Genomic DNA, 23425 nt, shown 5'->3' with positions numbered 1-23425 from the left:
AAAAAATTGAGATTTACAGGAACATTTCAAAAATAATTTAAGTAATTCTGATATACCTTTCCACAAAATTCAATAAATATTAGCTTTGTACTACACTTGCTTAGTCTTTCTTACTCTATCACATTCTCTCATTCTCAGAATCTATATACATCACATATGTGTCTGTATACACACATACAGATGTCGAAAATTTTCCTTGAACCATTCCAGAGTAATGTAGACATGATATACCTTTATCCTCCTAAATACATAAGGGAATATTTCTTTCTTAAAAAAGGTCATTTCTTGTATAACAAGTGTCAAAATCAGGAAACTAAGATTGATTCAGTCCTGTTATCTAAGCTACAGACCTTATTCAGGTGTCACCAATTGTCCTAATAACATCCTTTATACAAAAAGAGGGGAAGAAAGATCTCAAAACTGAAAAACCAAAACCAAAAAGATTCTGTCCAGGAGTCCATCCAGGATCCTTGTTACATTAGTTGTTATGCCTCTCTGGTTTCCTTTAATCTAGGCTATTTTCCCGGTTGTTTTGTTTTTTGTGACCTTGAGTTTGACACTTTTGAAGGGCACTGGCTGGTTATTTTGTAGGATGCCCTTTTCCTCCTCCTTTTTTTGTTTTTTGTTTTTAAGATACTGAGAGTTAAACTTAAGAGTGTTCTACCCCTGGCCTACTTCTTCCCTAGCCCTTTTTATTTTTTATTTTGGGACAGGGTCTTGCTACATTGCGAAGGCTGGCCTCAAACTTGTGATCCTCCTGTCTCAGCCTCCCAAGTCACTGGGATTGTAGGCATGTGCTGTTGCACCTGGCTGTAGGGTGCCACTCACTTGAGCTTGCCTGTGTGTTCTCCTGAGTGGCCCTGTGGTGCCCTTGCTGATGGTTTAGAGCTGACATTCTCTGCCCTTGGGGTTAAGCTTTCTGCTCTTCTTTCCTCTCCCACATCCAGTTGTCATCTAGTGCGAGGTGCAGTCTCTCTCAGCTTGTTTCTTCCTTCTGTTCCTGCTGTCTCTCCTGTTTCTAGCAATCGTGGAGTGAGGGCCTCTGCACACGGGCCACACTCAACTCTTCCAGCCTTACCTCCACTATTTACCTGCTGATTTCCACTAGTCAGTATTTCCTCTGCTTTGTCCCCTCTTCATCTTTCCCCTTGCTGCCCTGAGTTCACTTAGCCCATCCCTTGGGACATCTGTCTCAAATGCCTGCTCCTCAAAGGCTTTTCCTGATGCCCAGTTCAAACTGATCCAGCCATCCTTTTGTCCCATAGCCTTGGCTGGTTTGTTCCTGGAGCCCTTAGCAGCCTCTCCAGTCTTGCTTGGTGGTCTGCTACTGCTATTTCCCGTTGAGTCAAAGCTCTTGCAGTGCAGGGACTGTGTCTTGTTCAGCACTGAAGAGTGTCAATGAATGTTTGTTGACTTGACTAAAGTATTGGGTTAAATCATGAAGTGAGCGCACACAGTGACGGCAGAGCTGTCCACTACCATCCAGTCCTTAATGGAGGATGTCAGACCAGTGCCTTCCTCTTGGAGTCAGATGAGCATTGGTTCAAACTAGGATCTTTGAGGAAAGTGGTGGAAAATTTGGGAAGGTATTTCCATATTGTAAGTGGGAAAAATGATTTCCCCTGATGATATCTTAATTTTGTGTTTATGTCATGACAAAGAAAGAGCATATTTGATTAAGAAAATGAGTAGACAAACCTCACAGAGCATATTAAATATGGCCCATCTAGTTCTTCACACCCCAAATGAGCAGCTGAATGTGAGAGGAGCAGTTTCTCAGGCGTCCTCCCTTTGGAGCCCCAGCCACCTGTTCTTTGCATAGTCTGGCCTCCTGCTGTCCCTCCTCGGGCTCCCTCAGTGCTGCCTCTTCTCCTCAGCCTTCCCCTTGCTCATCCCCTCTTCTTCCTTATTTTCACTTTTCCTGCCTGTTTCTTCTGGTCAATATGCTTCTGTTTCCTCCCTTTCCCTACATTGGTAACTTCATTTTTGTCTGATCAGAAGTGGTTTTATGTTCCATGAATTTTTAATATGAAAGCAGGTATTTTTTTTGAAAAAATAGAAAACTCAATTGTGTGTGTGTGTGTGTGTGTGTGTGTGTGTGACTGTTCAGTTGTCTTTTGTTGATTCTTTTCCTTGGCTCAGTGGTTCTTGGTATTCTATTGACTTTTTACAGTGCAGGGGATAACCCAGGTCTTTCAGCATGCTAAGCAAGTGCACCACCCAACCCCTTTACTATTTTAAAGATGTAGTTATTGGTGATCATCAAATACCTGTTTCAGAAATAATCAGCTCTTTCTGGAACACCAGGAAAGTTACTGGGAATTTGCTGTTTGACAAGCTTCAAAAGACCTGAATTTTTTAGTCTCTGCTAAAGCAACATTTGTTCTTGAAGTTAAAAATCAGATTTTCGGATGGTGAGTGGTTGAGGCTGTGGGGAACTGCTGATGTCCCTCCTCAGGGTGTGTCTGCCCTTGCTGACTGGTGGTGGGCTCCGCCACCCCTAGTGCTTCTATGGAGATGTCCTCCCTGGACAAGGACCCGCAGAGGTGAAGGCAGAGATCCTGCTGCTGCAGCTCAGAGTGGCTTCAATAAAGAGCGTGTTTGTGTGGGAGAGAATGTGTGGGGGTTGCTTTCGCATTATGGAATTCTTAAAATTGTTTAACCGGGAAGATGTTATTCAGAATCCCCTGGTGTCTTCAGCTTGTTTTTTTGTTTAGTTCAGATTTCTTTTTTTTTTTTTTCCTGCATTTTTAATTATCTGTGGAAGAGCTCAAGAGTCCTCCCCTGCTCTCTCTAAATAGTTATAAAATTAATATGCTGCACTCCAGTTGTTACTCCAAATAAAAGAGTCTCCTGGAGTCTCCCATGTGGGGCCGAGCAGTGCCACCACTCCCTCTGCATGTGAGGAAAGGGCACAGGCTGGGGCAGGGTCCTCGTTCAAGTCCACACCCTTGGCTTTTCCCTCAGCGATTCCACAAAGCCACAACTAGCATTTTGCCTGCACAACACAAAGTCGTGCCTTCCCCTCCCATGTGAGCCCTGGTGCATCTGGGGGTGTAGGTAGAGAGTTCAGTAGGTAGAGAGTTTATGCCGGCTTTAAATAATATTTTTTTCTGTTCTTGCTATTTCATTTGGCAGATTCCCTTTTTAACATTTGGTAATGTGTCTTCTGTAATGCTAGAAAGAAAAGTTGCCAAATATAGCTGTTGATAAAAGTAATATTAAGACATTTCTTTTTTGGTGTGGGTGTGTGCACGTGTGTAGGCCTGGGCCCGTTGCAGGGTGACCTCAAGCAGTCTGCCAAGTTCACAGCTGGAGGGGCACCTTGAGTCAGCCATCAATACGTCATTTGAGCAGAGCAACTCAATAATTAACATGATGGGCCTTTCCAAATTAGAAAAACAAAAAGGCAAATGAACACATATTTATGAGCATCTGTGAAGAGGCACTCTGCAGGCTTACATAGGATGTGGTCCCTGCTGCCCTGAAGCAGCTCAGTTGGGGAGACATAATCCATGAAAAGTTCAAATAACAATAGAAGATTTAAATAGTATTTCAAAATAGCTGTTATTAATAGATTAGAACAAAAACCAGCCTGTTTTTACTGGGGTTCTTCTAGAAATGTTAATATTATTCTAAGCTGTGGAGAGTGGCTTAAGGCAACATCAATGGCTGTTCTTTGGGCTCCGGGGGTTCATTTGTGAGTCTGTCTGTATGTGGCAGAGTCCACATGTATGTTACAGGATTACTGGATCCCTTCAGTTATGCAGTGACCACTGGTCTGGCTGGAAGACCATTGTAAATGTTTTAAGCATTTTGAAACCCATTTTTGTGAATCAAACACATTCTCTTCTTATCTTTCTATCTCCAATGGAGTTCCCTTTGTGAATGTAACAGAGTGGAGGGGAAAGGAAGCAAGTCTTACAAAGTAGAATCATTTTTGCAAAGGACATTGGGACCCTGTGGAGGGATCATACTTTCCCTGGAACTAAGGCTTTTAGAATGCTGAAGGCTGGTGGCACTCCAGAGCCACTGTATCCGTGCCACATGCCTGATCTTCTTCTACAGGCAATCCAGGCTGCAATCATGACTTTGTTGAGGGTGACAGGCTCAAGCCTTATTCTGTGCCCACAAGAGAATGAGGTGAAGGTAAAAATTGACAGCACAGTTGTTTTAATTGAACCGTAAGCTCTTTCAGACTCAGAATTGGGCTGGTTTCTTGGTTTTGATAGCATTAAATGAGCACTGTCTGCATTTGTTGTTGTTCATTGGTCCATTCTTTTACTCAAGAAGTACCCCACTTATTAAAGTTCTGAAAATAAGGAAGAGCAGAATAAAAATGTACTCTGTGCCACTATTAACATTTTGACTTATTTCTTTCCACTATTTACAAAGATACTACTATAATAAATTTCCAGTGTGTAACTCCTGCCCTATCCTTTCCAAGATGGTGGAGGGATTTCTGGGTTGTTGGGGTAATGTAAGTTTGAAAAAGCATCAGTATATAACAGATGAATGGATGCTTCATCTGCCATTGGTCTAATATCCTTTGGTAAGGATACCCAGTACCTTAGAGGCCAGGGGTGGCCTTGAGGACTTACCAAAAAATTCCCTGGATCCATCTCACATCCATCATGCATTCTACATCTCTGATTATGCAAACACAGGATATTTCATCCAGGATTGCTCATTTATTCTCCAAATTTCTAGTCAGGGTTGGGGGGAGATGAGCTGCCTGTTAAGAAGGTAGCTATGTTTACTTGCCATTTTTGTTTGCTTGGCACACAATTTGGAGTACTTAGAGCTCCTCTGGTGAGCAGTGGCCCTTCCCTTTGCTTCATCATGTTGGGTATTCTGGCCTTGCAAAGTAGGTATTGAGGCTTCAGTTGCACAGTCCTCCTCCTGCTCTCACCAAAAACAAATGATATAGCCAGTTACTGACTACCCACACCACAGGGGAAACTCCAGAAATTTGGCATGGGAAGAGTGGAATGGTGTATAAGAGGGGGGAAAAGGAAATAGCATTAAAAGTAGCATGAGTCCATGAAAGCATCCATGCTTGGAAAGGGACAGGAGCTGGTGTGGGGAGTGGGGGAAGGCAGAAAGCTGGTGTTCTGTGCACACAGTAGGACAGTGACTGCTTGGCTCTGGCCCTGGATCTCCTGCTCCAAACACCTCTGCTAGGTTAGGATCTGGTTGACTTCTCACCGTGGGGAGAAGGAAGGGAAGAGGAAGAAGAAAGTGGGGTATGGCAATAGTGGCATTGGTAGCGGTGGTAGAGAATTGGCAGGATTCTTTAAACATAAGTTAAAATATTTGTACCACCTAAATTGCAATGCCAAGGAGCAAAGCTTGGGATTCCAGACCCTGATTATGGTTGTATATAATACTGTAAATTCAATTTGTTTTGGTCTTAAACCTTGGCATTATAACTAGCACATAAATATTTCCTATGTTACTTCATAGTCTGTATAACCATAATTTTAATTAGCTATTGATATTCTATTGATAAATAGCTGTAGATGTCTTTGATAAATAGCCATTGATGCTCTAATTAGCTCCTCTTCTATTACTAGACACTTAGCCTGTAGCCACTTATAGAAATATTAACATCTAGTTAATATCATCTTATTAAGTATGGATAAAATGCTTTAAGGGTAGACATTTAGTGCAGATTAGTTACCATTTCATGAAATTCCATTTGTGGGCCTAGAAAGTGTAGGGCAAGATTGAGTTCTAGGCATGTCCTGGAGAGTCTAATAGTGTGACAAAAATTTACATATTTTGTCATTTTTTAAAGTGGGAAATGGAAAAAGTAATTTTCTTTCTTTTTAAATGATAGAGTAGAAAATTGAGCTTAAGAAGTAAAACATCTAGGACTGGGGTTGTGACTTGGTGGTAGAGCATTTGCCTAGTATGTGTGAGGCCCTGGGTTCAATCCTTAGCACCATATAAAATAAATAAATAAAATAAAGTTATTGTGTTCAACTACAACTAAAAAATAAATATTAAAAAAAAAGAAGTAAAACATCTGTCTGTTTATCCAACTCCCTCAGTATTCTGCTGATTCCCTCTAGATCCAACTCAGAAAAAAACATAACCCTGGTTTGGTACTGGTTGTTTCCATGTTCACCTTCTTTACTTGTTATAGATTTGGCTTATTTTTGATATATTTTAAGATGGCATCATAGTGTCCATATCATTCTGTAATTTGCCTTTTTCACTTCATGTATTTGTGAGATTCTTTCAAATTTGGCTTGTAAATCTAATTAGTTAATTTTCAATACTGTTTATTATTTTATTATTTCATTGCATGAATATGTCAGTAGGTTCACCAGTGGCCTAATGATGGGTGTCTGGCTCCCAAATGCATTTTTTGCTATTAGAAACAACACTATCTCAGAGGGCAGGCTGGGAAAAGTAGGTTGGATTTGACTAGTGAGCACTATATGCATGTATGGGAATAGCGCACTGAACCACATTAACATACATAAATTTTACTGAACCACGTAAAATTTATGTATGTTAATCAGAAATAAAATAATTGTTAAAGAAACAACACTATCTTAAGTATCCTTGTAAATGTGTCCTTATGAACATATTTGTAAAGTTTTTTGAGTAGTTCTCAGCAGTAGAATTTTGGGGTCATGGGATTGCTTCATCTTCACTTTTAGCAGATATTGAGCATTGCTTTCCAAAGGAGTGATACCAATTCCCATTTTCATCTGGTGTTGCTGTTGTTCCATGTAGATTCTTGTCATTAGTTAATCTTATCAGACATGATTTTTGCCAATGCAGTGGAACGAAATGATATCTCTTGTGATTTTTCTCTGGTGGTAAATTAGATTCATTTTGTAATTTACTTTCACTGCCAGAACAGAAGTATGTATGAGTGGTACAAAAAAAACTTGTTAAAGTTCTTGTTGTTTTCAGTCTTCTTTTGATATATTTTAAGCAAGATATCCATTTGAAATTTGTGAAATGACTTAAAAATTAAATTATAAAATAGCTATTCTATTTCTAGTGAACAGAACTACGTCCCAGGTGATTTGGTATCAGAATTGCAGCTAACTACAGCTGCCCACTGTTCTTCCTGCTGCTCTGAATTCTTAGGTTCTTGGAAACAGTTTATCTCTTCAAATTACCCAGTGCAGTGTAGCATGCTATAGTCCAGCTACCTGGGAGACTGAGGTAGGAGGATCATTTATATCCAGGAGTTTGAGATTAGTCTAGGTAGTGTAGCAAGATCCTATCTCAAAGTAAAAATTTTAAAAATTAAAAGAAGAAGAAAATTTGTTTTGACTAGACATGCTGTATGTACCAATCCCCTTTCTTTTTTTTTTAATATTTTTTTTAGTTGTAGACAGACACATTACCTTTACTTTATTTGTTTATTTTTATGTAGTGTGGGGGATTGTACCCAGTGCCTCACACATGCTAGGCAAGCGCTCTACCACTGAGCCACAACCCTGTCCCCCAATCCTCTTTCTTATTATATATTCATTTGCTGGTCAAAGTATAATTCAGTTGATCACACCCAGCATTATTAAATTACTTCAGTTTAGACACGTGTCCCTGAGATTCACTCATCCAGCAAACATTTGTCGGTCAGCTACTATGTGCCAGGTTTTGGGGATATGACTCTGGACAATATAGCTCCTCTTTGAGCAAACAGAACAGAGCCCCAGACTGACATTGAAACCAGCTTGAGTGTTTGCCTTGTTTCAGTCTCCCATGTCATTTTTACAGATCAGCTGGCTTATCACTTCTTGATTCTTCAGATTTCATTAGCAGCATCTCATCTTAACTTGAATTTTGCATGTAGCTTGTACTTTGCTCCATTTATTTCCACATACCTGAATCATTTTGTAGAACAAAGGGAAGGAAAACAACATGCCAAAAAGCTGAACTAAATCATGATTATAAACAGTATTTCAGTGTAAATGTCCATCAGTAAGGAGCTGGCTAACAATTATGATATATTTGTTTGGGGGCCTATTTTGCCGTTATTAGAAATAGTGATATAGGGCTGGGGATGTAACTCAGTAGTAGAGTGATTGCTTAGCATGCCTGAGTCCCTGGGTTTAATACCCAGCACCCCCACCTCCCCAAAAAAGTGATCCGTATTTTTTTTTACATCAACATTGAGAGATGGGTATAACAGTACAAGTTAGGAGATGCTGAGTACACATATAGTGTGAAGTATGCTTTCATTATATTAAGAGGAAAATTATATGTACCTGAGAGAGATTTTTTTTTTTTAAAAAAAAGTAAATTGTTACAACATCAGCAATTTCTCTCTTTTTTTTTTTCTTTATTGGTACTAGAAATTGAACCCAGAGCCTCAGGCATGCCAGGCAAATGCTCTACCGCTGAGCTATCCCCAGCCCCAACATTAGTAATTTCTGAGTGTCAGCCTTCACTTTATTCTTTATGTGTCTATATAGGCCCTGAATCTTAATAATATATTATTTTATTAATCACAGAAAAACCCTGTTTTTTTAGTTCAAGAAGATGTGTTTCCCAAAATGTTCCAAATTTCTTCAAACAAAATACATGTGTGTGCTCTGGTTCCCCAACCACCAAATAAGAGCACCATTGCTTCAGTCCAGCTGTAACCCCAGCACACTGAGACCCAGGAAAGACAAATTTGGCCACAAAGAGGCTACATAGTAGGTACTTAACAATTTTCCATTAGCCCCAAACAGAAAACAGTATAATAGTTCTTTAAATATACCAATGAATACTGTTTCCTAGAATCTAGTTTATAAAGTTTTATTTAAAAAGTTTTATTAGAAAACACATCTAGTTTATTAGAAATGTTTTCTATCAGATGTGCATGAAGAGACATTAGCCAGGGAAGGAACCAGCGTTTTTTGGGAAGCTTATCCAGAAGTGCAAAGCCAGACACTATCTTAGAGGCCCGCACAGCTTCCCTCTGATGAGGAGGTAAAGGCCCTGGGTTCGAATCTCTGCTTTCCTCCTCCCTGGCCTGGATGTTGGACAGTTGCTGAACATTTGTCGGGCTGTTTCCTTCTGTCACATAGAATAAATGATTGTGAGAATGAATTAGACTAATGCTTGGAAACACACTTCGTCAGTGCCTGACCTAGGTCAAGCCTTAGGTGAGCGTGCACAGCCAGCCTGCTCAGATCACAGGGCCTTTCCCTGTACACTGTACACCACTGAAAGCTAGGCAGGACTGTAGTGAGGAAAAGGGCAAGTGAGAGGAGGGAAAAGTGGTGGTGGAAGGGAGGGAAATGTAAGTGAAGGCAAGGGAGAGGGCAAAGGGAAGTGAGTGGAGCAAAAGAGTAGGAAAGGACAGAGAGGAGGCAGGAGGAGAGCTGGACTGAGCTGGGGTGGGCTGGAGGGGGCAGGAGGAGAGTGGGAGCAGCAGCTCCGGGGACCAGTCCTGCTCTAGCAGTATCCCATCCTGGGTGCCTGGATTCCTGGCCTGGCTCCTGTGCTGCCCTCCTCCGACTTCTGCCTGCCTGGATGCTCCCGAGCTTGCCCTCCCCACCCTGTTCTTACACTTCCCCGAGACACACCGCCCAACCCTGATGCCCCGGGGAGCCCAGGCTAGCGGCACCTCAGACGGAGTTAGAGCTGCTCCCACCTGTCTTGCACACACCTTCTGCTGCTCCCGCCCTCTCTCACTCTATTTTTAACTATAAGGAAAATGGGCTTTTTTTTTTCTACTACCAAATTATGATCATTTTATTCATAAATTCATTGCCGATTTTTAAAAATCTGACACTTGGCATAGCATATCAGCACTATATTTTAATAGTGAAGTGAAAAACGACATTTTTACATGATTGATATTCAGATTTTCAGAACAAGTTGTCATTTTAATTGGTTAAATTCATCCTTGTTTAACATTGGAATATTTCCATAGCATTTCTATGCAGTGTCACATTACTTATAAAAATATAGTAGTTGGCAATAATGTCTTCTTTGGTCATTGAGGTATTAAATATTCATAAGTATGTACACACACATACACACACACACACACACACACACACACAGCCTTTATGCATCTTCTTTCACAGAATCCTCATTGACAAAAAAATTTTGATTTAGATAGTAGCATTTTCCTTTACTGTTGTATGAGCCTCCAAATTCTATGAATGGATTGCATATTTGGGGTATTATGAGTTTTGCCTTTCTTATGCTTTTTAGTTCTTCTCTTTTTGCTTTACCTATCTGTCCCGTCCCCTAATTTCCCCCAAATCATAAAGTGGAGATCATTTATTGTAATAGTGAACCTGATACAATCAGCACAGTACGCTACATAGACCTGCTTGGTAAGGCTGTGGCCCACTCACAGTATCAGTGATCAGATTTATAAATGCACAGGAGATGATAACCTCAGCAGATAACCCAGAGTTGACAACAGGGAAGGTGAAGAAATGCTGCTTGAGGAGGTATTGATTAAATTGGATTCAGTGTATGCCTCGAGAACTCCTCTTCATTCTTTAAGAGCCCCCAGGCCTCAGTTGTAGAAAGTATCTCTTGTGTATTCCTCCAGCTCTCTGTGTGTTTTACACTAATTATTATACACCATTGGTTTTTAACTGTTTAATAGGCTGCCTCTTCTATTAAACTGCATACATTTCAAACCTTAATAGGCAAAGAACTGACCTAGAATATGCCAGACATGTTTGTTAATAAGCAAATGGCTACTGTTCCTGCATCAGAAATGGCATCAATACAGGCATCCGAAAATATGGTTTAGTTAAAAAGTAGAGATGGAATTCCAACAGTTAGAAACCCAGTAAGGATCTGTGAGTGAATGGAGACTTTTGTCACTGGATTCAGTGATATATTTATTATCAACTCTTATTCCTCTGCAATATAGATCCCATTGTTCTGGCAAAATATCAGGATGCTAACCAATTAAGTGACCTAACAGATGAACAGATGTTCATGAAAGGGCACAATTCTAAGTAGACAGCAGTGTCACATGAAACTTCCTGTCATAGAGCTAGAGCCATAGCACTGGTTATAAGGAAGTTTTGCTACTGAAAACCTGTTTCCAACAAGTAGTGGTGTACACACTGCTTTTTCAGAAAGTTGATCTGTGGGTGGGCTTCTGTGGCACAGGCCAGGTAATTCCAAATGGATGAAAAGAACTTCAAGGGGTGGGGGTGGGGTAGCAAAAGTGTCCATTTACTCACAGATCCTTTCTGGGTTTCTAACTGTTGAAATTTTATCTCCATAAAGAACTCTACTTTTTAACTAAAGCATATTTTCAGATGCCTTTATTGCTGCTATTTCTGATGCAGGAACAGTAGCCATTTGCTTATTAACAAACATGTCTGGCATATTCTAGGTCAGTTCTTTGCCTATTAAGGTTTGAAATGTGTGCAGTTTAATAGAAGAGGCAGCCTATTAAACAGCTAAAAACCAATGGTGTACAATAATTAGTGTAGAACACACAGGTAGAGAGCTGGAGAAATACACAAGAGACACTTTCTACAATGAGGGCCTGGAGTCTCTTAAAGAATGAAGAAGAGTTCTTGAGGCAAACAGGGATGGGAAGGCTTTTCCAGAGAGCACAGGAACCTGTGATGTCTGCAGAGCACAGGACTGTTGCAAGCACAGTTGCAGATGGGGTGGCAGAGGGGATGTTGACAGGAGCAGGTGTCTGTGGTAAGGTATGGCTGAGGCTGGAAGAACAGTTTGGTCATAGCTGAGAGTGGAGGAGAGCCAGTGTTAGGAAGCCAAGGAAAGACGCTTGGGATCATCTCTCTGTTCCCTACTCTGGGAAATCCTGCTCATTCACATCAGTTCTTCCCTGACCTGGCTGCCCCCCAGGAAAAAATGCACCTCTCTCTTTTTGTCCTCCCCATGTGTTTTTGTTCATGTTATTATTTATCTCCCTGCTTTATGGTTGCATTAGCTGGGCTACTTAACAGATGCTAATAAATGTATCTTTTCTTCTTTTTTGTACCATGGATTGAAACCATGGGCGTTTAACCACAGAGTCACATCCCCCACCCTTTTAATTTTTTATTCTGAAGTAGGGTCTCACTAAGTTACTTATAGTCTCCTTAAGTTGCTGAGCCTGGCTTTGAACTTGCCATCCAGCTGCCACAGCCTCCCGAGTCACTGGGATTACGGGCATGCTCCACTGTGCCTGGCCCATAAAGGTTTCTTAAGTGGTGCTACTCTGTAAATGGAAATTTCAGCTGAGATGTCTTATAATTGTAAAAGTAAACGATTCTGTGATTCTGAATAATAGCATTCTTTATACCAGTCTAATTTTATTTAGTCTAAATGGCAGCAATTCTTATCTTTGACACTTAAGAACTCCTGGGCATCATAGCTTGTTTGGCATGAATTACTTTTCTTCTTAAATGACAATTGTTTAAATTTTGAAGTTCTTTGTCTATGAAAGTAAAATGTTCACATTCTGAAACCCTAAAAATAAAACACCAGAGAGATGATGCCAAAACAATGGTGTCAATCAGAAATGCCTTCTGAATTCAGTGTCTGAGAACAATGACTAAGTCAGATCCCAGTTACTAGGCATTCATTGTTTTAAACCAATTAACAGCTAAGAAACCGAAGTAACGAAATCTTTTAAAAACTCTCTATTTTCTAATGAGTTGTGGTGATCAAATGTTCCTTATGTGTTAGATGCAATCTGTATGATTATACCTTATAGTTTTACAGCTTTAATTAAGAATATTATTCTCATTCTGTTAGTGGATAGCTAAGTTCTCCCAAATCATATCACATTTACCATGAGTTATTTTATTTTTGATTTAGAAACAAGCATTCTTAATTGCCATGAAACTTACTGAGATCAAATTTACTAAGATAGTTCCCTGCAAATTTCTACAGGGAAGTATAAGATTGAAAAAAAAATCTATTAAAGAAATTACCTTGCCAGCAGGCATGGTAGAATCCCTGTGACTCTGGAGCCTGAGGCAGGAGAATCACAAATTTGAGACCAACCATGGAATTTAGTGAGACCCTGTCTCAAAAAAAAAAAAAAAAAAAAAGGAAAAGAAAAAAGAAACTGCCTTCTTCTTTCTTATTTCTGAAAAGTGGCTTTTTATTTGTATGTTTGTGGTACTAGGGATTGAACTCAGGGGTGCTGTACCACTGAAATATATCCCACCTCTTTGTATCTTTTTATTTTGACAGGATCTCACTAAATTCTTGAGGCTGATTTCAAACTTGTGTCCTCCAGCTTCAGCATCTTCAGTTACTGGGTGATAGGCGTGTGCCACTGTGCCTGGCTTGGAAAAGTAGTTTTTCAACTTGAGATATAGTGTAGGATTAGGAAACTTCTGGAAACTCCATTTGATAGTCTGTGTTGATTGGTTCAGCAAAGTTTTATAGTATTAACTTCAGAAGCATGTTGATTTTGCTAAGTTCTTTTCTCCTTATTTGGAAACATTTACTGTTTATTTCATTTATGAGATACAGCCATTCAATAATAGAACTGATCAGTGTGTCAGCATAATTTATGAGCCACTTAGTACTAATTTCATAATAAACTTTGAGGTCACTTAAAGTTCCAGATATAAACTGTTAAATAATTTAGTGCTTGTTTTTTCAACAGATGTGAATTATTAAAAAGAAAATGGCCCAACGGAACACTGTATTTCCTAATCTTGTCACCGAGGAAAGGTATAATATATGGAAAATATGCATCTAAGGTATACTTTTCCTTTACACCAATCCCATGAGGGCTGCTAGTGGGTGTGATGGTCTTTATAAGTGAAGCTTTGTGGCTGTTGCATTATCCAAGAATAGTTTTGTCCAAGAGCAAGAGAAGTATTATAGTGTCCCCATTCCTGGTTTCCAGTTTATTGGATACCATGGACCACTCCGTGACCCCAAGAGGTGGAGATTTCATAGTTTCCCTATAGTAGGATTAAACTTTCTATCAATAGTGAAATATAACTCTGGAGGCTTGAGGTTAATGTCTCTGTTATTTAATTAATTAATTTGATTGATTGAAGATTAATTTATACATACTGGGGATTGAGCCTAGGGATGCTCTACCACTTAGCTATATCCTCAATACTTTTTATTATTTACTTTAAGACAGGGTTTCACTCAGTTGCCAAGGCTGCCCTCAAACTTGACATTCTCCTGCCTCCGAAGTCACTAGAATCATAGATGCATGCCACCAAGCCTGGTCCTTTTTACCTTTTGAAATAAAAAATTGGGGGCCTACATGACAAAATTGGCTCTTGGAAATACATTGCATGGACTGCATGATCTTAAATGCTTTTTAAATGAGTTGTCAACTTTTAAAAATAGGGCAATTTCACATACAAGTCTGAATTTTCTGGCTCATTTGAAAATACCAAATAATCTGAAAAGATGAACCTGTGTTCCCAGATGATCACTTATAGGAGGAGCAGAATTGTGGCTCCCTTTTAGCTGGGAAATGCCCTGTCGAGTTCTCCAAAGTCCCCATCACTCCCTATTGCATCATGCATGGCATGCTTCACTCATTTATGTCACCTGCCTGACCCCTGTAGGTATTTGACTTTGTAACCATTGCTTGGGGGGGGGGGCTGGGGAGGAGATCCTGTCAGGAGACTGTGTTAGTCAGCTGGATCTTGATTTCACAACTTGAGCTGGGAATACCACTCTGCCCGGTTCTGCCAGCCTCTTGATCTTAGAGGTCATAGAGCCTAAGCCTGTGAGCACAATTACCTCAAGATCCTGCCTGGTTAATGGAGGAAACTCTTTGGGGCAGAAACCTTGCCTCAAGCCCTATTTACCTTGTAGGGGTAGACAGTATGTATTTCTTTTTCTGTGAAGTCTTGAATCTGGCTTTAAGAATTATATTTTCCCAATGAGCTACTCCCATCCTGTGGTTTCCTTCTGCAGGCGAGTAAGAACCATGCCCCGACACAGCCAGTCCCTGACCATGGCACCCTACTCCTCTGTAAGCCTTGTGGAGCAACTAGAAGACAGGATCCTCTGCCATGAGAAAACCACCGCTGCCCTGGTGGAGCATGCTTTCCGGATTAAAGACGATATTGTCAGCAGTTTGCAGAAAATGCAAAACAAAGGGGGTGGTGACCGCCTGGCCAGGCTTTTCTTGGAGGAGCACATCAGGAACATAACTGCCATAGTAAAACAACTTAATCGGGACATTGAGGTAAGGTGTGTGCAAGTCATGTGGCCTGTGTCCCAATTGATCCTTATCGTCACCCAACTCTAATTCCCACCTCTCAGGCAGTGTGCACGTAGGCCTAAGCTGTCTGTCTTGACTGTAATGATCGCCAAGGAAACAGCTTGCACAAATATCCTAATTAAAGTTATTCCAGTATTTGATAGCAGTTTCTGTCAGTGTTATTTGTGTTTATTCCAAAATTGCCTTGCTGTTTATTAAATCACTTTGTTTTGTTTGGCTTTCAATGGGGAGAGAGAACTAGTCAAAAAGTTTCCTTGTAAAACCCTTCATACCTGTGAAGATAGCTATTAAATCAATTACTAGGTCAGCCTTTGCTACTCCAGATTAGATGTTTCTAGGCCATAATGATTATATATTATGCAATTTATTATTCAGAGAGCTTAGGTATTTGGATTGCGTCTCAGACTCTCCTTTATTGCTCTATTTTGCTCTGAAATGGGCCCCATAAAAAAGCCAATATTGTCTATTTGTAGAATTTAAAGGTTTACTGCTATTTTTAGGGCAGTCACAGAGACCATATAATTTAGTTCAGAAAACTTAGATCATTTAGGGCCTGGGTTTCTATTGCTACCTAATGGTAATAGATTTCACATGTAATTATTAAATATAGGAATAAATGTATATGGCTAAATTAAGGAGAATCTTTGTTTCTTCTCATGGGATTGTACATTAATGGTGTTTTCTGAAATTAAGCCCCCACCTTTTTTCCATTGTCAGATTTGTGTTGTTATTAAACAGTTTTATTGAGGTATAATTTAAATACCACAAAAAACACCCATTGTAGGTGTACAATTAAATAACTTTTAGTATATTATTGAAATGTGCTACTGTCAGCACAGTTCTGTTTTATGACATTACCCTCACCTACCACAATTCACACAAGCCCTTCTTCTACCCCAGGTCAGGGCTTATCCACTTTCTATAATTATAAATTTGTCTTTTCTGTACATTTCATATAAATGAAATTATACCATATGAAGTGTTTTGCATCTGCCTTCTTTCACTAAGCATAATACTTTTGAAGTTCACACATATCCTCATGTGTCATGTTCTTTTTGATGTCAGAGTAGTATTCTATTGTATAGATGTACCCCTTTCTGTTTATCCATTCATTAATTGATAGATATTTGGATTGTTTCCAATTTTTAGTTACTACCAGTAAAGTTGCTATAAGTATTTGTGTACAAGTCTTTGATATGGAAAAGTTTTCGTTTCTTTTGGGTAAATTACTAAGAGTAGAATTGCTGGATCTTTTATCACTATAAGATATATGTTTAACTTTTCAAAGCATAGCCAAACAAACAATTTTCTAAAGTGACTGTACCATTTATAATCCCACTAGTAATGTATGGGTGTTCCAGTTTCAACATAGCCTCACCCATATTGTGTGTATATGTTTTTTTTTTGTTTGTTTGTTTGTTTTCAGTTCTGGGGATTGAACCCAGGGCCTCAAGCATGGTATACTCCAGCCCTTTAAAAATTTCATTTTGAGATGATCTTGCTGAGTTCTCTAGGCTGGCTTTGAACTTGCAATTATCCAGCCTCCTAAGTCTCTGAGATTATAGGTGTGTACCATGGTGCATCCCTACCTCTTAATGCTACCACAGTGAGGACAGAGTCTCAACATGAATTTTGGAGGGGACACCATAATTTAAATCATAGCAAATGAGTATTAGTGAATAAACACCCAATTGAGAGTGAAGACAGTTGTAGATTTCCTAGTAGAGACTCTTAGATCATCTCTACAAAGTGCATCCTTTTCAGGATAGACCCAGTTGAAGTGGCCTCAAGTCTCAAAACCATTTAGTGGCAGTTCTGGGACTAAACCCAGGGGACTCAAAGCTCCAAAAATATGTTCCTTTCCCTTTTCTTCTTTTCCTCATGGGAGCTGTTCTGGAACCCTGATCTTATGTAACCAACTCTCAAATGTGACAGGTTGGCCGCTGTAGCCATTCTCTGCTTTCCGAGGATTTCTGACCCTCCAGAGACCTTGTTCATGAAACCAGGTAATTCCAGCTGTGGTTCTCACTAGTTCTCCCTGGCCTCATCATTCTGTTGATGAGAGTTCACTTGAACTGGGATCAGTAGCAGATATATCATCAATCATTTTATGCTTTGCTAATTATTTCTCACCAAACATATTTCTTTAAGACAGTTTTTTGAACCATTTACAATGCACTGAGTTTTAGAGTAATTGCAATTTTGCCGTTTCTCCAACATCTGAAACACATTTTATATACTGATTATGCCTTCCTCACCCAGACAGCACTTTTTTCCATTTATTTTTAGAGTATGCAAATTTTGCAAATGAAAATATGATTTCTGTTGTAGAGAGGGAAAACTGAGTAAAATCTAATTCTGACAAAAAATTTACTTTGGCCATGTGAGTGTTTACTTTTTTTATAACTGGCAATAACTACATATCATAGTAAAATAACAGCAAGAAAGTTTAGAAATGTAAGACTGCTATGAAGCACCAATTATATGTACTTGTGTATATTATGAACTTAGGCATGTCTACCCAAACATAACCAAAATTAGAATGCTTCATGAAACATAAGAATTGCTATACTGTAGCCAAACTTCATCAAAATGAAATCATGACAAATTAGTCTGGGTGGCTTAAATAACAGAATTATATCTCCTGCAGTTTTAGAGACTGGGAAGTCAAAGATCTGAGACCCTGTTTCCTGGTTTGTGGGTGGCTCTTTTCTTGTGTCCTCATGGGGCAGAGAGCAAGAGCCGAAGCAAGATTTTGGGTCTCCTTTTTTAAGGGCACTAATCCCACACATGAGGGCTCCACCCTTATTACCTAAGTACTCCCCAAAGTCTCCCAAATCCCACCTCCTAATACCATTGCAGTAGTGGGGATTTCAATATATGCATTTTGGGGGATACAAATTGTATCCATAATCATAGTCCATAACTGTAATATAGGGTAAAAATTTTAAGAAGTCCTTATATATAAGTAGTATAAAAATTGGGAGAGTGGATATTATACAAAAGATGATAGTTGAATTTTTAAAACTATAAATGTGACAATATTCCAACTGTATTTCATTCTTTTGTGTGTTTGGATGGGGCAAGGGTACTGGGAATTGAACCCAGGGGTTCTACACTGAGCCACATTCCCAGCCCTTTTTATGCTTTATTTTGAAATAGTGTTTCATAGAGTTGCTCAGTCTGCCCTTGAACTTGCAATCCTACTGACTCAGCCTCTTAAGTAGCTGGAATCACAGGCAAGTGTCACCATGACCAGCTTTAAATTATATTTCAGTGATGTGAAAAGTGTCTTTTTTATCTATAGATTCTGAATTTCTTCTGAAAATTGCCTGGCATTTTGTTGTTTTTATTACTGGCTTCTACTTGTTTTTCAGTTTTCTCATTAAAATTATACTGGGCATTTGTTTTCTAAGAATCATCCTGCAGGTGATTTTGCAATACAAAATTAAAGTAAAAACCATTCTTAATATACAGAGCTCACTCTAGGCTCTTTGACAGGGCTGATCAAATTGAGAGAGATTGAATCTGCAACTGGGTAAATGTACCTAGATAAGTCTTTAAGATTTTTCTATCACATGGCTCTGAATACAGTTGTACACTAGAAAAAGAGTAAAATATGTTGTCAAACCACTAGACTGCATGATCTTCAAGAGCTAGAACAGAGTCTTAATTTTTCTATTTTTAGTGTGTACCATGGTGTTCAACACACAGTAAGAGCTCAATCAGTGTTTCACAATTAAAGGCTCCAGGGTCTTTTGCCCTTCTAGAACCCCATAATTACTGCCCATATTCCAAGTACAGATTCCAATGTGAAAACAGATGATTCTTGTACACTAGATCATAGTAGGTGCTTAATAAGTGCTGGGTGGAAGACTCTATTGTTTTAATACATCCCCGCCCATGATCTCCACTAGCATTTTGCCTTGTACATAATTGTATGTCATCAATTATTTATTTCCCCAAGACTTTCCACAAATTATCATTGTCATTATAAATTTAGAAGAGGTAATGTAGTCACTATGAATTATACATGTCTGGATTATCTATACTGTCTTTGGTTTAAGCACCATCATCCCCAGAAGCCAAGTTCTGGTAAGTAGTCTATAGTCCCTTTTTGGGTGATAAGCTTTCCCTTCTGTGCCAACTTGATGGCTTGGGAAGTAGTTTGTATCCCCTTGTGTCCCCTTAGAGGTTTAGTTGTGTCTTTGGCCTTTGGGGAACCAGGCAGTGGGGCCTTGTGGTTAGAATCTGGAGACCTACTCCTGGTTTTCATGTGCTCAGACCTCATGGTGTCCTGCTGGCTTGGCTTTCTGGCTTTGACCTAGTGGGGTTTTGGAAAACTATACCAAGCCCTCCTCTTAACTGAACAGGTCATGTAAAGTTTGGCAGTTTAACAATTTGCAAATGAACTACTGAAGAGTTTTCTGAGCTCATGTGATGAGTGCAGTGTGGGATGTCATTAACATGTCAAGGTAGAGGTCTAAAAATGATGCTACTGTGCAGTTGGACCGCAGAGGAGCTTGGCTCAATGCGTACCCAGCACTGCCAGTGAGGAGGAAATTTTGACTACTGAATTTCATGTATTGTACCTAAATCGGAATCTAGAAAGGCTATTTAAAAAGCATGCTGCTGAGATCTGGCCCCAGTATTCAGCAGAGGGATTTTGGTGATTTTGATTATCATCCAAATTCATTTTAACTCTACTCACTAGATTTGACTTGAGTCAAGAGAAAGAAGACAATTGAATTGAGTGGACTTTGAATATTCATTCAGTTCTGGTGATGGAAATTTTCCAGTGTAATTAAGTTGGTATTTGGTATCTGCCTCATCTCTAGTACATCTTAGCTTGTCTGAGTTCATCTTTGAGGGTGTGTGGTCACCTCTGGTACAAGCTAGAGATAGTCTCTGAGCCTTCAACTTGAAAGGCCAGATTCTATATCATGGCATTAAATTAATTGCTAAATTTCTCAGTTACCCAGGGTGAGCCAGGCACTGTTAAAGGTGACAGGTACTACGTACTTACCCAAGCATGCAAGCTCCTTGCCCTTAGCCCTACTTCACATTCTAGTGTGTGTACAGGGAGTAAAAACTGAGGAACCAAGGTAACATCAGCCCATGTCAATAGTCTGTTAAGATAATATAATGGTGGGTAATTAGAAAGGATGGAAGAATGGTAAGGTGACATGAACTGAGACTGGAATGGCAAAGGGGTCAGGCCAGCAAAGGTGGAAGAGACAATAGGGAGATCATTTCAGAGAGAAAGAAGGCTATAGGCAGGGAAGAACTTGGTGTGTTTGAGCAGAGAGGACCAAGGGACCTGAGTACCGTGAGTGGAGGGAAAGGGCCAGTCAGAAGGCTTGAAGGCTCTTAATAAGAAGTTTAGGGTTTGGATGTGGGAAGATGTTAAGTTTCCTTCTTTCCTTCTTTCTAGATGGGGGTCTTTTAAGTTGCCCAGGCTGACTTTGAAACCCTAATTCTTCTGCTTCAGCCTTCCAAGTAGCTGGGATTACAGGCACACACCACTGTGCCTGGCTTTATTATTTAGTTTTAAGCCAAGGACTTTAAATAATTCACTCAAACACATGGTGCTGGCAATACACTAGTAAACAAAACAGATAAAAGCCCTTGCCCTTGTGGGACTTACAGACTGATTAATGTTTCAGGAAGGAGCACTCTGACTACTGTGAGATGAAGGGGTCGTCTGAGAGCAAGAACAGAAGCAGGGAGTTGGGTTGTGTCTCCTGCAGAAGTTCAAGGAACATGTGATGGCAGCTTGAATTAGGAGAGTCACTGTAGATGTGGAGAGAAGTGGGTGGATTCTGGACTTATTTTGGAGGTAGAAATGGCAGGACTTCCTGCATGTTGGAGTCTATTTGGGACTTGGCATCTTTTAGGGGCTCACTGAATACCCAAGTGGAAATGAATACCAAGAAGGCCATTTGGTACAGAGGCTGGAATTCTGGGGAGTTGCAAGCCTCAGTGTGGAGATGAGGAGCCAGGGAGGGAGGTCCTACTTTGCAAGGCTCTTCCCTGAGAAGTTGGGTCTTTCTCTAGTGATGTTGGAGTTATACTTTTATTTCTAAATCCTTATCAATCTAGGAAGAGCTGGAGAAGGAGAAATATGGAGAGCTCTTTCTTTCTTGGTTGTTCCTAGGCAGCACCAGCCTGGCTAATGGCTTGGAGATCCCAGGGCATGGGTTGTCAACACCTCTGTATAGACAGCCTTAATAGAGCCTGACACAGGAGTCCTGTTCTATGCTGTCTTTGGGAAGGGAGGTTCTGTAATGATAGGCCATAACTTAAAAACAACAACAACAACAAAAAACAGCAGAAGGTCCCTTTTCCAAGGTGCCTGGCCTCTTCTCCGTGTGTCGTGCGACTCATGTTTACTGGATGGACTTGGTTGTGAACTCACCCATCCCGTAGGCTTTTCTGCTACAAATGAGCTCTCTGAAATTATGCCTGGTGCTCTGAATGTAGTAGGCAGACAAAAAATTTCTGGAACTGACAGTAATGGAGAATTGATGATTTACTTAAGGATAACCTTTTTAAAGTAAATGCATCATGATGATAAATTTCTCCAAAATGACAAATTAGGGCACATTACTGATTTTACAGAGGGATTATTTTTCTAAGGCTTCATTCTCAAATTCTCTTAAATAGTAAGCTCTGCAGTGCCTTCTGTTTTCATGTAGCTTTTCAGTAATATGCATACTGTGTTAAGTTCAGATAGAATTCTTTTCTGTGTTCTTCAAAGTACTTCTAATACAATACCTTATTCACCTGCATAAGAATTCTGAAAGATAAATGGTTTTTTTTCTTATTTTTAAGCATTAAATAAAATGCATTCTTTTATACTGGTTATAAAGTAATGTAGGTCCGTGGTGGGAAATACACAAAAAAGGGATCACCCGTAATCCCACAAGAAATCAACAAACCTTGAACATTCTAGTACTTTATGAGGATTTCAGCGCATAGCTGGAATCATGCTGTGGTTATTTTGTGCCCTTTCTTTTTGATTAATATTAGATTATACACATTTTGCTTTGTTTTTAAAAAAACCCTCTATGAACCTCCTAGTGCTTGTATAATGACACTCCTCATGAAAGACTTCATGTGTGTCACACTATGAAAACATTTTTATTTTTCTTAATATTTCCTTTAATATTAATTCTAAGAACCAGAGTCATGAGTCAGAACCAGAGTCAAAGTCATGAACATTTTGAATGTATTTTGCTGTATCACTCTTCAGAAAAGTTGTTTCAGGAAGGGCCAACTGTGCCTTTTTGATTTTTGATATACTTTTTTAGTATTATAAGTTAAAACTGCTTGCTACTGCCTCTCTCTCTCTCTCTCTCTTTCTCTCTCTCTCTCTCTCTCCTGGAAATTGAACCCAGTATGTTCTACCACTAATCTATGTCATCAGCCGCTTTTGTTTTTTATCTGAGACAGGGCCTCACTAAGTTCCCCAGGTTGGCCTGGAACTTGTGATTTTCTGGCCTCAGCCTCTCCAAATCCCTGGGATTACAGACATTCGCCACTGCCTGACCTAAAAAATATATGCTTCTTCAATCAATAAAGACGATATGATATTTTGATTTTTTTAAAAAATACACTTTGGGCTGGGGATGTAGTTGAGTAACAGCACATACTTTGTATGCATAAAGCCCTGGGTTTGTTTCCCAACTCACTTATTTACTTATTTAAAATAAGTATATAAAACAAAAAAAATACATAAAAATAAAAAGTAGACTTGATCTTTTTTGAGCAGTTTTAGGTTTGCAAGAACTGAGCGGAAAGTACAGAGAGTTCCCATCTAGCCCCTACTCCCACACATGCACAGCCGCCTCCACCATCTACATCCTGCCCCAGAGTGGTACATGATAATGGTGTGATCTTATTTCCTGACTCTTTGCTTACTAGAAAGGTTGAATCTTTAAAAAAATATGTTGTTTAATTATTTTTAGCTTCTCTTTTATGAAATCACTTTCCATTTTCTTTGCTTACTGATTGAAAATCAACCCAAATGAAGTACGACCGGCTATAGCCTTTGCTGTTTCTATGATGTCTAATGCGATGTTACTATCTCTAGGAGCAGTTCATGATGCTGAACAGCCACACACCTGGGTCCATTCCTTAACTTTGGTTTTCTGGGGGATGGAGCCTGGGACTTTGCATGTGGAATAAGCCACCTGAGTGATACTTATATACCCCAAAGACCTTTGAGAATGACTAGTCTTATGC

At 39.6% G+C, this 23425-nt stretch overlaps 1 protein-coding gene across 4 annotated transcripts in view; it reads left to right on the top strand.

The window, feature by feature from the left end:
* The window catches only part of Fam81a (family with sequence similarity 81 member A), a 51541-nt gene that overhangs the window by 5194 nt on the left and 22922 nt on the right, over window positions 1-23425 (top strand). For 2 of the 4 annotated variants that reach the window (XM_013359881.4, XM_078049537.1), the window contains exons 2-3: window positions 13583-13650; window positions 14869-15142. In XM_013359881.4, the coding sequence (XP_013215335.1) occupies window positions 13604-13650; window positions 14869-15142 (321 nt within the window). In that variant the 5' untranslated portion in view covers window positions 13583-13603. Of the gene's footprint in view, window positions 1-13582; window positions 13680-14868; window positions 15143-23425 lie in introns of all 4 variants that reach the window. The other 2 variants (XM_040274769.2, XM_078049538.1) reach the window with 1 other exon arrangement.

Source organism: Ictidomys tridecemlineatus, chromosome 5 (assembly GCF_052094955.1).
Source record: "Ictidomys tridecemlineatus isolate mIctTri1 chromosome 5, mIctTri1.hap1, whole genome shotgun sequence".
NCBI classification, from domain to species: Eukaryota; Metazoa; Chordata; class Mammalia; order Rodentia; family Sciuridae; genus Ictidomys; species Ictidomys tridecemlineatus.
The sequence above is the reverse complement of the archived record's forward strand: the minus strand, read 5'-3'. Positions and strand labels throughout refer to the sequence as shown.